General features: G+C 41.4%; 1 protein-coding gene across 2 annotated transcripts in view; it reads left to right on the top strand.

The window, feature by feature from the left end:
* KBTBD12 (kelch repeat and BTB (POZ) domain containing 12) overlaps nt 1-11,392 on the top strand; it is a 39,969-nt gene extending 28,577 nt beyond the window's left edge. For both annotated transcript variants that reach the window (XM_009321032.1, XM_009321031.1), the window contains one exon: nt 9,703-11,392. In XM_009321032.1, coding sequence (XP_009319307.1) covers nt 9,703-9,872 — 170 coding nt within the window. In that variant the 3' untranslated portion in view covers nt 9,873-11,392. The remainder of the gene's footprint in view (nt 1-9,702) is intronic.
* Nucleotides 11,393-13,254: the final 1,862 nt, after the last annotated feature.

Genomic DNA, 13,254 nt, shown 5'->3' with positions numbered 1-13,254 from the left:
GCTGCTGTCAACATTCAAGAATGAGTGCTTCACAAAAAAAAGAAAATAAGCCAAAAGCACTGCTCCAATGGAAGGTCTTAGCCAATATATATAAGGGGCTGCAACCAGCTCCCTGTATACTATAGATCTGTCCCCAACTTCCCAGCCTCAACTTGTCTTTGCATTTGCTCTTGATCCAGCAAGTTGGCCTACTAAGGATGTTGTTGCATCTTAATTTTACTCGTGTATGTGCCATGCTCTGTATGCCTTTCTGCATAAGTATTGACCTAAATGGATAATTAGAGACCAGAGATGCTGTACACAAACACAAAGCTGAAAAGCAGCTGTCAACTGCTCAAAGGGCCTTAAATTTGGAGAAAAGATAAGTACTGCTCAACTACCATAGCTTCTGAGTCCCATATGACACTTGAAGTTTTGTGATGGCAGGATTCCCATCCCATATATATTGCCTCTCTCAAATCTTTATCTGCTTGAAGGAGGACAAGTGGCACGGCCCTAACAGCATCCCCAGGAGCACAGGAAGAGAAATTACAGCTACTTAGAGTCTCCAAAGAGAAGGCAGCTTGACCAGCTGAGAGTAGAGTTTGAACAATGCAGAGCACAGTCTCTCTAAAGGATGAGTGAACTCCAAAATGTGTCCAAGCTTCGTCAAGAGAAAGCTTCCTCTGAACTGCAAGGAATGCTGTTCAATGTTGAGCTGTGTTGGTAAACACAGCTTGTAAGACTTCCCCTGCTGAGGCTTCCTCAATTTAGAAGCTTGCTAAAGGCCTGGCCGGGCAAGGGGATTAATTCAGCTGAAGTTTAGACACTTATCTGGAGTGCCTACACTAAGACCTTAGTGATGTCAGGTCCCTGCAGCATATGGAGAAGCACAGACACTTCCAGAGGGAGATTCAGGTCCTTGGTGCTCTAAATCTGCTCTGAAAGACCAGAAGGCAATTCAGAACCCCCAGGACCTCTCTTGTCTCTTAATGCTCCGTGTTTTGATCAGGATATGAGGGATTCTAACCTGGCTTACCTAAGGCAAACACATCAGGAGCTTGGTGTCTATGGTCAGATGGTACAAACCACTGAGACCTCTGTGTCGTATCACTAGCTGACAAATATTGTATGTTCTTATCCTAAGTACCCCAAAAAATCACTTCTGCTTGATTTGAATTTGTTTCCTCCCTAGCAAGACTTGCAAAATTTCATCTGTAAGCCAGTAGTTTATACAAATTAGCTCATTTTCTACTAAAACTATTATGGCAAATAGGAACCATTAATCTGCTTGTCTCTGACACTCAGCTCATGTAGCCTAGTGTCATGAACGTTGCCTGTCATTTGTCAGCAATATTATAGCATTCATCAAGATGTTCAGAAATGTTTAAAATGGTTGGTTTTCTCCATCAGTTTATAGTTCTGCACAGAGTGAAAACATTAGCTGTAGTGTGAATGCTCAGAAGGAATCAATGCACAGTAGGCAGCCAGCTTTCTACTAATTGTTAAAATATGTTGCCGCATTGACTGCTGTAACTATGGATTTTAAACCAGCCTTTGCAGTCCGACTGTACAATGTTCTTGTTGACTTGTTTTATTTCCTTTGCCTTCACATAGAACTAAAACCTGCATGTGCGCAGGCTGACAGCTATTAACGTTAGCCCGTGCATGGCAGAAGCAGCCTCATTAGTGTGCCTCACCGAAGGAGGTGGTAAGCAGCCCTTCAGGTATGCAGCATTACACACTTATAAAAAGCCTGCCAGATTGGGTTCCCTTTCTTTTTGACTGCTTCTGAGTATTATGAATACTTTTTCTGGTGAAAATAATGAAGGCAAGGGTGTGTGCCTGTTTGCTGGGACTGTGTCATCTGCTGTCACTGGCAGCTTGCGGAGGCACATGTTTGTTGACTTTGCATTGTTGCTGCACAAATACGGATCTCGTAGCATGTTTCTGGGGGCTGGGGCTTGTAGCTTTAGTTTCAGATTATAGATGTTGGTCCAACTGCTTGTCTCACCGGTTTGAATTAATAAATTCAAATCCAGAGTTGATTTTTAACTTGATGATTTTAATTAGAATGCCATCTTTACTGTATACCTATGTAACATCAGCTGATGTGCAAGGTAAAGGGACAACCACCTCAATACAAATAACAAAATGTTTAACAGGTCTGCTGTTAGCAGCACATATCACTTAAAAGGTCTTATGATTTCATCAGCTAACAGCACGCTTGATGTGGAACTGTCTTTCTCTGAACTGGCAGTTTTGCCATCTCCAATGTAGTTTACAGCAGAGAATATATATGAACTGCTTCCCTACTATATACGTTGAAAAATTCTGTAATGTGTTTAGCATCATGTGTGGGACCAGAGCTGCTCAACCCAGTTCTGTTATTTACTTACTGATACCGAGTAGAAATTAATTTTTCACTTATGGGGTGTTACAGTCAGAGGAAGGGGAAAGGGAAGAAATGTCTATGAACTTGGAAGGCAAGAATCTCAATTTTGTGTTTGCAACTGTTAGCCAAGATAGGTGATGGTGACACTGAGTCCTACTAGCTGTGTAATTCCAATTCTACAAAAAAAAAAAAGATACGTACTTACCCTAGATTCATTTTCTGGCCTCCTCTTCCTCATTTACATAAACTGCAATCCATACCTTGGAATAGAAGCAGCGCTGCTTGCGGCAGTGCAGAACCGTGTAGTAATTACTGTATTCCAGCTGAGCTAATGAGTTTGTATCTCCACGCCATCCTCTCCTGACAGTGGACTATCTTAATAGTTATTTATTTTGACTAATCTCCCATAAAGGCTGTTCCCCCTAGTCTCCTCCATTATGTGATTTAGATGGAGAATCATTCTAGTGCTTGTTTTTTATTATAGTGGTTATGGAACGTTACTGGAATCAAATTAAATTTAGACATATTAAGAAGTCTGGCACAGTAAATACTGCACTTGTGAAGTTTGGGGGTTGAAGAATTGGAACAAAACCTGTTTCTCCAGCACCTTCCCATGTTCCCAGCTAAATAAAGCAGAGGGGCAAACCCTGGGCTGCCTATCTGCAGCACTGTTTGTTTCCCTCTGTTAGAATTTACTGGGCAGTGATGAATAATTAAAGTTCTCCTGCCCACAGTTGTTACCATTTGAATAAATATTCCCACCAATGAAAGGGATTCAGGGTCCCTGCACTTTGCTCAGCGTAGAAATCTGCTTGCAGCCGCCTGCTGCACCGCAGGCACTGCCACATCCCTCCAGCCTGCATGCTGAGTCCACCCCAAAAAATGCTACTCGACCTTTTGCCTAATTCTCCCCAGCACTGGTGTGAGCTGCCAGGCTGCTGTCAGGAACCGGCATGTGGGAGAGACCTCCTCAGCTTGCTGCCTTCCCAGGGAGGGCTGCCCATTTACCCCCCGCTCATTAGCTAGAAATGCTACCGTAAATAAGGCCAATACAGGCCAGGGGAATTGCTGGGGAGCAGCACCTGCTCGTTTCAGATCTGAATTTGACCCAATAGCTGACAGCACAGTATTAGTAATTCAGCCATGCTTCTTACTAAGGCTCATTTATAGTTTATAAAGGGTTAATGAATCATTAATAGATATTTTAATGCATTTTAATTAATTGCTGAAGAGGTCAATAGGTTGTTTAGAAACATGGCTTGTAGCCATGTATGACATCTTCTATTGTGTTCATAACTGCCTGTCATGCATACAGTCTAAACATGCTTTATATCCTCTATTAATAATGTATTAACCCATTGTAAGGCATTTAGAAACAGTATCTTAGCATGGTCTGAGACCAGTAATTCTTATTCTGGTCTTGCAGCTTTTACTCAATGAATGGTGCATTGACGTCAAGAGCACTGATCCTGCTGCCACCGTAACCTGGGAACCTGCTTTCACCTGCAGCGCAAGCAGGACCAGTGCTTGTAAGATTATGTATAAAGGAGGCCTTGCCTATGAAAAACAGGCAAAATCTGGAATGATTTTAAAAGCTGAAGTAGCTGGATCAAGCCCAAGAAAAACAGTTGAAGTAACTGAATTAGAAGTTCCTTCCTGTAGACCATCCCCTTTATACATATATTTTAAAATTTTAATATATATTAATTTGTGAGTGAATGGGTGGATCATGAAACTATGGTCCTGAAGAATTACGAGCAAGAGGATAGAGGTCCTGTCTATGAGAGTGAATATCTTACCTTGCTCCACGCAGGTGCTCTGAAAACAGTAAGCTGCCACAGTTGTAAATTCAAGCCCCAACCTGCCTCCCAGCTTTCGCTGTGTCTGGTGGGATACACTGCCTTGATACTTAACATCACGAAGGCTGGCCAGCATGTTAAACAGCCGAGCCAAGTTCCCTCTCCTGTGTATTCTCTGCCTGCTTCTGCCCACAGGCATAGATGATGGATGTACTTGACCCCACAAGGGGTGTTCGCTGTGTTATGCTAGCAAAGCTGGTAGAGTTAGGGGGCAGCTCACATACGCAAATGGGATTGAAGGCCACAGACTTGACGAACTTATTCTTTTTCCTACTGCAAATGAGGAGCCAGGACATCTGGTGGTAATAATCTAAATGCACTTTTATCCCATTGCAACACAAACATGAATTCCCAAGTTACCTAACTCCACATCATGTAATTATGAAAGCAGCTATTAGTGGCAAGGAAGATAAGTAGCAGAGGCTAGTCCCATATGTTTAAAATCATTCTCTGGTACAGACAATGGCACGCAAAGCCAGGTACAAACCAGCAGTGGAGGATGAACTGCTTCAAGGCAGCTCTGGGGTGGCTGTTAGGTGAGAAGAACTGGGGAAGCCAGTGAAAGAAACACCTGAGTAAACATTTTGGGGACTGTTGGGGAACTGGCAAGCACTTTGTGGTGTTCAAGTGCTTTTTTCCATGGAAGGCACAGAGCAGACAGTTAGCAGTTTAACCGCTACAGGTTTGGTGTCTTTTTTTATAAACTGATTTATGGCGAAAGAAGATAGAGCACATGAGGAAACCGTGAACTGGAAAGGAAGAGGTGCTGTGACAACCTGAGAACCAGCACCAGCAGGAGCTCAGGCAAGTAGCCTGTGTGAGGATGTCCCAGGGCACAGAGCTCTTGGGCGAGGACAGATGTGACACTGAGACTACCCCCCACTACACAGTGTGGTTCTGTGCTGAGGTACCTGGCCCTGCTCTGGATAAACTTGCTTAGGTACTGCTGGCCGTATAACAGTATGTCAATGTAGCTATGCCGCAGCTAGTAGGCCGGTGAGCTTGTCCAAAACTACTTTGGATATCTCTGCCCTGCACTGATGCAGAGGCGTTACGACTTGTGACTTGGCACATGCTCTCACTATCTCCAGAACTCTGTTCCCTCATTCATAAGATGGAGGCAAATATACCAGCCGATGTCAATGGGCTTCTACAAAGAAATAATGAAATATTGACCATATTTCAGCAAACTTGCCATAGATTTAACTCCAGTGAGCTAAAATTCAGCATGAATTTTTTTAGTTCAATGCTTGGGACACTAAACAGGCTATAGTAGAGTGAATTTATTTGTATTGGTTTACAAACATAATAGCTGCATGGTTAACAGTCCTGGATGACCTATAGATTTTCTACCTGTTAAGCATGTTGCTTAATTCTTCTACATCTGCCTCCCTTTAACCCTCCCAACCCAAAACCGAATAATTGTGTCTGAATGTTCCGTTCCAAATAGGAAAGAAGAAAGCAAGGTCAAAAAAGACCAAAAGTGGTAATAAATACTATATTCACACAGAAAGGTGTTCCTCCCTCCAACCTCCAAATCACAAATGGAACGCAGTTCAAAAAAAAAAAAAAAAAAGAAAAAGCAGATCAAATATTTATGTTGCCTGAAGTCATACTGGGGGTCTTTCCAACAATGATTCATCCTGATTTATGGTCAATCCTGATTCAAATGACATGAGAAAACTTACAGCATAAAATGAAGTCTGCCTATATTTGGGGAGTGAATTGTATTTGAAAATAAACCTTTTAAATAGAAAACATGATTGTGTATATGGAGTGCAGGCAATCACTTACTGAAAATTAATATTTTTGTTGTTTTTTCTGCACATTCAAAGAAAAATTTTGTATGAAAAATTGTGGGAAAGTTTTGTTTACAGACCAGAATATAAAAGATAATTTAAAGATTAGACTCATTTTGCTTTCAGACTACTATATTTGCACATATGAAATATGATTTTAGCATTTATAAATTAAACATTTTCAGGTATAACTCAAATTCTTTCACTGGGAAAAGATGGGTTTGTAGGCTCAGTGTTAGCCTTCAGTCTGCACTTGTACCTCAAAAAGGCATAACTATACCAAAAGAGCTCTGATTTTCTTTTAACATACCACAATTCCTTGTGGGGATAAATCTGTGCTGGAATTAATGTTCTCTATGCTGGTTTAGCCTTTTCCTTTCCTGAATAGGAATAAACCATACTGCTATAAACACTGTTTTACTGCTTGAAAAGGATCTGCATTAGCGCTAGGTTTGTACCACCTGAATAATTCTAATATAAAGTGGTTTAACTTCTATGCAGAAAAACATAGCGTAAAGAAAGTTTCTTAAAAATTCTCACAGTTAAACAAGAATGTGCAGAAAAATACTGCCTCATTTTGTAGAAAAAATGAAAGCATTTGGAAAGGAGTGCAATCCTTTCATTAGGTAAGGTGGTTGTCTGCTAAGTGATGCAGAATAATGCTATGCATGGCAGGGAGTTCTGTGGGGTGGCTTTTTAAGCAGGTAATCTGTGTAGTACAGCCAATTTCTTTTTGTAGATGTCATTATTCTCCTGTAAGCAAAATTGGCTGCTAAGGTATTGCCTTTAAAAAAAAAAATTGGAATTAAATAAGGTGAACCAATGAGGCAGAATCTGGAATTACTTGCACCTTCAGGCTTAAAACTGTTTATTGGGATTAAAGCCCAAATTCAGCATTACAGCCTGGAATCAAAGGTGCTATTCTCTTCTCTATTGTCCTAACCAAGAAAAAATAAATTTAAAAAAAAAGGCTTAAGAATTGAGGTGTTTTAGCTCATTTCTCTTTTAAAAAGAAAGGGGGGGATGTAATTTTTTACTGAGGTATGACTGTATTTTGAGCAGTGCTTTTCCTCATGTGAACTTTCTCATCCAAAGGGTGCTGCTTCCTTTCATATTAAACAAGATAAGACTAGAGAAATGATTGCTAACTCTCCATGTGCTGGAAAGCAGAATTTGTAGAGTGGAACAAAACCAGTTACAACATCCCACAGAAAAGGGAAACAAGGGGTACTGAAGGCTCTGAGTCACCAGGGTCAGGAAAAAACACAGCAAGGCTTGTGAGGAAGGGTTGCTGAATCTGCCTTTGATGTTTTAATTATGATTTTTTTTTCTGAAGTGTTGCAATCACCCACAGAATGTCTCAGTTCCAGTATTTGATTTTTTCCTCCAATTGTCTCATTTTTGTCATCATCCATGCCAAAGAAAATCCAGGCATAAAAATTTATTGCATAAAGATGATGATCTAATAATAAATACAGGGACTGGAGCCTCCCCTGTCAGAGCTTAGGTCTGTTTGTGTCTCCGTATTTGGCTCTTAGGAAAAACCTGTTCACTCTTGTAGGGTCATATAGAAATGAGCTCTTTGCTGATACTGGCACGTGTTATTTGTTTGCAGTTTGTCAGTCGTGCCTTCTCTCTTCACATATAACTGGGTTTTTTAGCAGTTTGCTGTCTTCTCTCTTGGATGGGTGCAGCTTTCCTATGTATTATTATCCTCCTTTAATATCCAGGTTCAATAAGCAAACCATCATGACTATTGTTTCACTTTCTGTGAACAGCAGAAAGGAATGGAACAAGGACTATTCAGATGAGGCTAAATCCTGAAATCTTACCCAAATTTTACTCGAGCAAGCTCCTAGAGATCTATGAGAGTCCCAGAGGTCTGGGTTTGGGCCAATAAAAATTATGCCACAATTAATTGTGACACAACTGAGAGGAAAATGAGTATGGGCTGTGGACTGTGGGGTAGAAACGCTGTGCTGCGCTCCTTTATCAGGTGAGAGAGGGGGCAGAGATGGTGAATGGTTGGTGAGTGGTTTCCTTAGATAAACATGACAAAAATGTGCAGAAATTTCCATAAAGCTGAGACATCCACAACTCCTGTGCATGTGCAGGACCCGCAGTAAACACAACTGTCCTGAATCAGCTCAGCAAAGGAACCGATCCTGGGAGGGGAAGAAGTCTTGTTTCCATCTGACCTCCCCACATCCTGAAGCTACTTGCAGAGGAGCCCTAGGGATATTTTAAATCCCATGACACTATGTCATCATAACATCAACACCAATTTTGCATGGAACCTAAACCATGACAGCACTATCTTGGGGGTACTAAACTCCCAGGGTTGCTGCCCTCTGGAGGAATATGTGGTCTGTGTTTCCAACATGAGAAACAATACATGCCTCTGGATGTTCCTTCTGTATTTCACTCTTTTTCCCCTTCTTCAATTCTTTGCTGTCGGTTCCACAGAAGGGCAGTGTCCAAACAATGAGATGCAGTCAATAGATGTGAAAGATAGGGTTGTTTGTCTTTTTTTTTTTTTTTTTTTTAAAAAAAAGCTTTCTAGAAGGGATAGCTGAATGGGAACCTCAGCCTGGACCCTGTAAAGTTTAGCCTGTCACCAGTCTTTCAAGACTCAATAAAACAGTGTTGAGTATCCAATGTTTCTTGCTATGATGGTTCTTAGCCCAGTACTTGTGAAGTGTCTGTGCTTGGAAATCTCTGAGACCTGGCTTCTAATACATCTATCCAGAAATTCATCAGAAGGAAGCTGACAGCAAAGCACGTGCATGTCCTCAGCTCAAAGTAAGAAAAGTTTAGACTAAGGTTACTTGCTGCGAGAAAGCAACTTTAAGATGAAAAGAAGTGAGCAGAAATGAAAGACACTTTCTATTTTTAGGAGAGAACTTGGCTTTGAGTAACAACTGCTGGTGAGTTCAGGACTTTTGTTAGCAAAGAAAGGTTTTGCGTTCTTATAAGTTTAATATAGCACTGCTGGTTGACAACTATGGTTCTCTGCTGCATGGTGATTCTTTCATTATTTTTTGTTAGTCTCGGTAAAAAGCTTCTTGTCTCAACATTGGCTGTGATTTAACAGCATTCTTCTAACCTGACAAATTCCTCAGCACTTCAGAACAGCTAAAGTACATTTAAAGCCCTGGAGGTGTCTTTCTGACTTTATTTCTTCCCAAATCACAGGATGTCCAGACTTTGCACCCAAGAAAAGCCATAGCATTGGAGTGCTTCCAGGAGCCTGAGAGCTGCATTTTAGTCGGGGCAAAGAAAAGACAACATATTGCATGTAGGCATACTCATTAACAATAGGCAATACTCTGTCTCTAAAAGATGAGCATTTGACAATTGATTGCACAATGAAATGCCACCTGCATACTTGTACCAAGATGGAGCACTTCATGCTTTTGTCCCTGCCGTTGCACCTGGAGCCCAGAGTGTGAGGACTGAATACACCGTGCAGATCTCCATCTGCACTATTTCATTTGCTATATGTTGACAACTCGCATGCTCTTTGAACAGTGTACCTGTTAGTACCACAAAAATTACCTTTTCATTGCCACCTTACAGAAGGGTGATAATAATAACCACACAAACCTCTCTGATCCTGAGATCCTTGACTTGACTCCTGACGCCTGCTGTTCTTGCTTCTGTTTTGCAGCTCGTGATGAAGTTATCATCAAAGAGATCCTTGAGCTGGATACATGGGAGAACCAGTGGAACGTGGTGGCCATCAACGTCCTCATGCACGACAGCTATGATGTTTGCCTTGTTGCTAGGCTGAACCCACGGGATCTTATCCCTCCTCCCCCGGATTTAGTGGACCAATAGAAGTTCAGTGACTCTCAGTGCTTTCGGATTCTGCAGAAACTGAAGAATTTGGAGAGACAAATGCTGCATTTGGCTCTGGATGACAGCTGAGTCCTGTGGAGAGGAGCCGGCAACACATGCTTAAGGACAGAATTGCCTTTGAGCTGCGCTTCTCAGACGATGCTTAATTTGCTAGTACTGGTACTCTGGACTTTTGTGATTGACATTTGAGGTTGCCCAGCCTTTGTTTGTGGCTCTTTGTCTTCCATCTGGCTGTGCAAGCTCCAGTGTTGGGTGCAGCCTGGGCTTCTGAGACCCTTTGCCTCACAGGCACAGTGGCAGCCCAGGGCTCACTTCACAGCAGAGCATGACATATGAAGGAAAGCTCTAGCCAGGGAAATCCCTCCTTTGCTGTTCATACCACCTGGTTCTACTAAGCTACCGAGGAGGCTAAGAAATATATTAAGTCAGCTGATGAAAACCAGTCCAGCTGTACCAAAGGGCCAGACTGTACTTGACTGATGCAGGAGGAGAGGGAAAACAGAGAAGAGCCTTTGTTTGTTTTAAACAAAAATCCATTAGCCAAGGTTCATTAGCCAACTACAAGAGCTATTGCAAACGTTATCTAACCCACAGACAGGACAGTCAAGAAATCCTGTCTTTGCCAACAGAGCTGAGCCTGTGCTTGTAGAAAACTAGTCTTTTGGCAACAAGTCACAAGCGAGTCTTCCAGCAGGGTTAGTAGGCAGTCTGTACCAAAGACAAGAAGAATCCTAAACTTTCACATAGATCCTACCTGTTACAAGGTCTGGTGTGACCAGAACCTTAAAGCTCAGCTAGAAAACCCTCTTCCTTTGAGAGATGGAGAAGGGGATGTAAACTAAAAAGTTATAAATGAGGCCAGTATTATCTGCATATCAGCTCTGCAGCTACAGGGAAAGGATAGATGTGCTAAACAATAAATGTTTATATAACAGTAGCTGTTTTTATAGAAGTAGCTTTAATGAAGTAGCATAAGGTAAATTCTATACCAACAGAACTGGCTATAATCACAGGGAAGAGGAATAATTCAAACAGTGTTTCTTAAGGCAGTGTTAGCCTTTATAAGGCTTGAAGACAGTAGGTTAGAGAGAAAATTGTTACCAGTACTGCTATCCCATTTGAACTACCAATAACTATTCATCAGTTCTCTAGTGCCTACATTATAGTGTATCTGTCTGTCACTGCCTGGGCAGTACGGGCAAGAGAACTGGAAATCTCAGTTGTGCTCTTGGGCCAAAATTGCAAATGATAGTATGCTGCAATGCAGAGTGAATGTCAGAGGCAAACACTAAGAGTAGACTATGATATAGTACAAGAATGATCATTGTCAGCAAGAAGTTGCTTTTGATGGCTACAAAAGCAGCAACAAAACTGGAAGGAAATAAATGGCAGAGAAATGAGGGAATCCATTAGGTAGTTCACCCATAGTTACTTGCAGGATTTGCACTTCAGAGCATCTCCATTTTCTTTTTCAATCGCGTTTTAGGCTGCAAAAATGCCAGTTGTTTTGGTTTGGGGTTTTTTTTTGGGGGGGAGGGGGGTGCCTGCAATGTTTATGGCAGAGAGAGGTGGAGAGAATGACCCAAAAGCCCTTTCCCAGTTCTGACTTTTCTGATTCATGAACTAGTCTCTAAAATATCCAGTGGGAATATTAAGCTGTCATATAAAAACAATTAGCAGGAAGGTCACTAAAGTTTACCTGATAACTACAGCAGGACACTGAGGACTGCTCAGACAATAAGGGAGTTGGTGGGGGGAAACTAAGGAAAATGTATAGAAAAGGAGTAAATCTGTGAGCCTTAAGCTAATCTCTTGTCTCCCTTTATGTTTCCTAAGTAGAATGAGTGTCACAGCCTAAACACATACTCTTGCGTTTGTATCATTTCTGTATCATCCAGTCATTCTTTTTTCTTTCCCTTGTTCATATGTAGGTCATCATCTGTCTAGAACAGCATTGTGACAACCGTGAACTTCAGTGGTACAAATCAGCGACCAGTTCCTAGATTCTTAACCACTCTGGTCGCTAAACGCAGTTGTAGGTATAAGATCAAGGAGGCAAACTCTGCTTTAATATGTTTTTAAAGAAAATCAGTAGAATGTTCTTCCAGTTAACCATCCAATACTGGAAACTCTTTTTTTTTAACTTTCGTTGTACTGGAAAGTAAAGGTAATCTTGTTCTAATTTCTCTACAGAGCTCCCAAGGCAGGTGGAAGAAATGCTCTTGAGCATCAGTTAAGTGTTTCCTTGTGAAACTCCAAGTTCTGCAACTGTATCTACTGATTTTGCTTCTTTCACCTTTTTTGTTTTACGGAAGAATGTTTTAAAGGGGTTTTTTTTTGTCTTTGGTCTCTGCTCTATGCTCCGACAATTCAAATCCTCCTGTGGTTTAAAGCCTGAGTTAATCTACTGGATTTCACTCTCTGAAAGACAGTCTACCTGGAATATTTCAAGGAAAGAAAGGAGACTTTTGCAGGCTTCCATTAGTCATATTCAAACACGTATGTGGAACACAGCTGAGACTCCTCTATTAAACTTTTATTCCAGTAGTGAGCTGGCTGTTTCTTTCCCACTTCGTATGTTTTGCTTTTTAGACTGGTATTTAATGAGCTGGATGAAAGGAAAGTATGTACTCTGAGAAGGTCTGTCTTGATAACCAAGGACAGTAATTGCATATGTTTTATGTACTGACCTTGCAATCAGTTAGCTTGAGCTGTAGTGGGCAGTTAACAGGTTTTAGTTCGTGCGCCCCTAGCAAGTGACCTGCCCTCGCGTGCACCGAGCATTGTGTTTCCTGCTGCCCACAGGGTCTGACTGTTAGCGGGGACTCTTGCGTGTCTGTGTCTCTCAGTTTCTGCCCAAGTCCAAATGTCTAGCACTATATATCAAGCAGGGAATTGTCATCTTCTGGATTAAATCTCTAGAATGGGGACACTAAGTTCTACATTTTGTGTGGGCCCCATGTAGTTCATGGTTTGCCTTTGGGGCAACTACAATTTCTAAACCAATACTTGGAAATGAAAACTTGACTGAGGAAGGAAGGAAGAAGCAGAAAGCACGCTTATTGAGAGGTATAGATCTCAGCCAAAATCCTTCTGAGAGTATACAAATGCTGCATGTCTGATATGTCCATGGGTAGTCTCACATTGCTGGGAAAGTCCTTAAGAGTCTTAATTTCTTCTATTACAAATCCTGATGCAAAAAAAAAAAAAAAATTACAGAATATGCATTCTCCAAACTTGTGAGTTTCACTGAAATAATCGTTTACTTCAGCCCCTTTCTGTCCGAGCAGTGGTTAGCTGAGCGTTTAATCAAGGCTGTCTTGACATCATCCATAATTCTAAAATGCAAACAAAGCAGCGC

The sequence above is a fragment of the Pygoscelis adeliae genome, unplaced genomic scaffold (assembly GCF_000699105.1).
Source record: "Pygoscelis adeliae isolate BGI_AS28 unplaced genomic scaffold, ASM69910v1 Scaffold453, whole genome shotgun sequence".
Lineage (NCBI taxonomy): Eukaryota > Metazoa > Chordata > Aves > Sphenisciformes > Spheniscidae > Pygoscelis > Pygoscelis adeliae.
The sequence above is the reverse complement of the archived record's forward strand: the minus strand, read 5'-3'. Positions and strand labels throughout refer to the sequence as shown.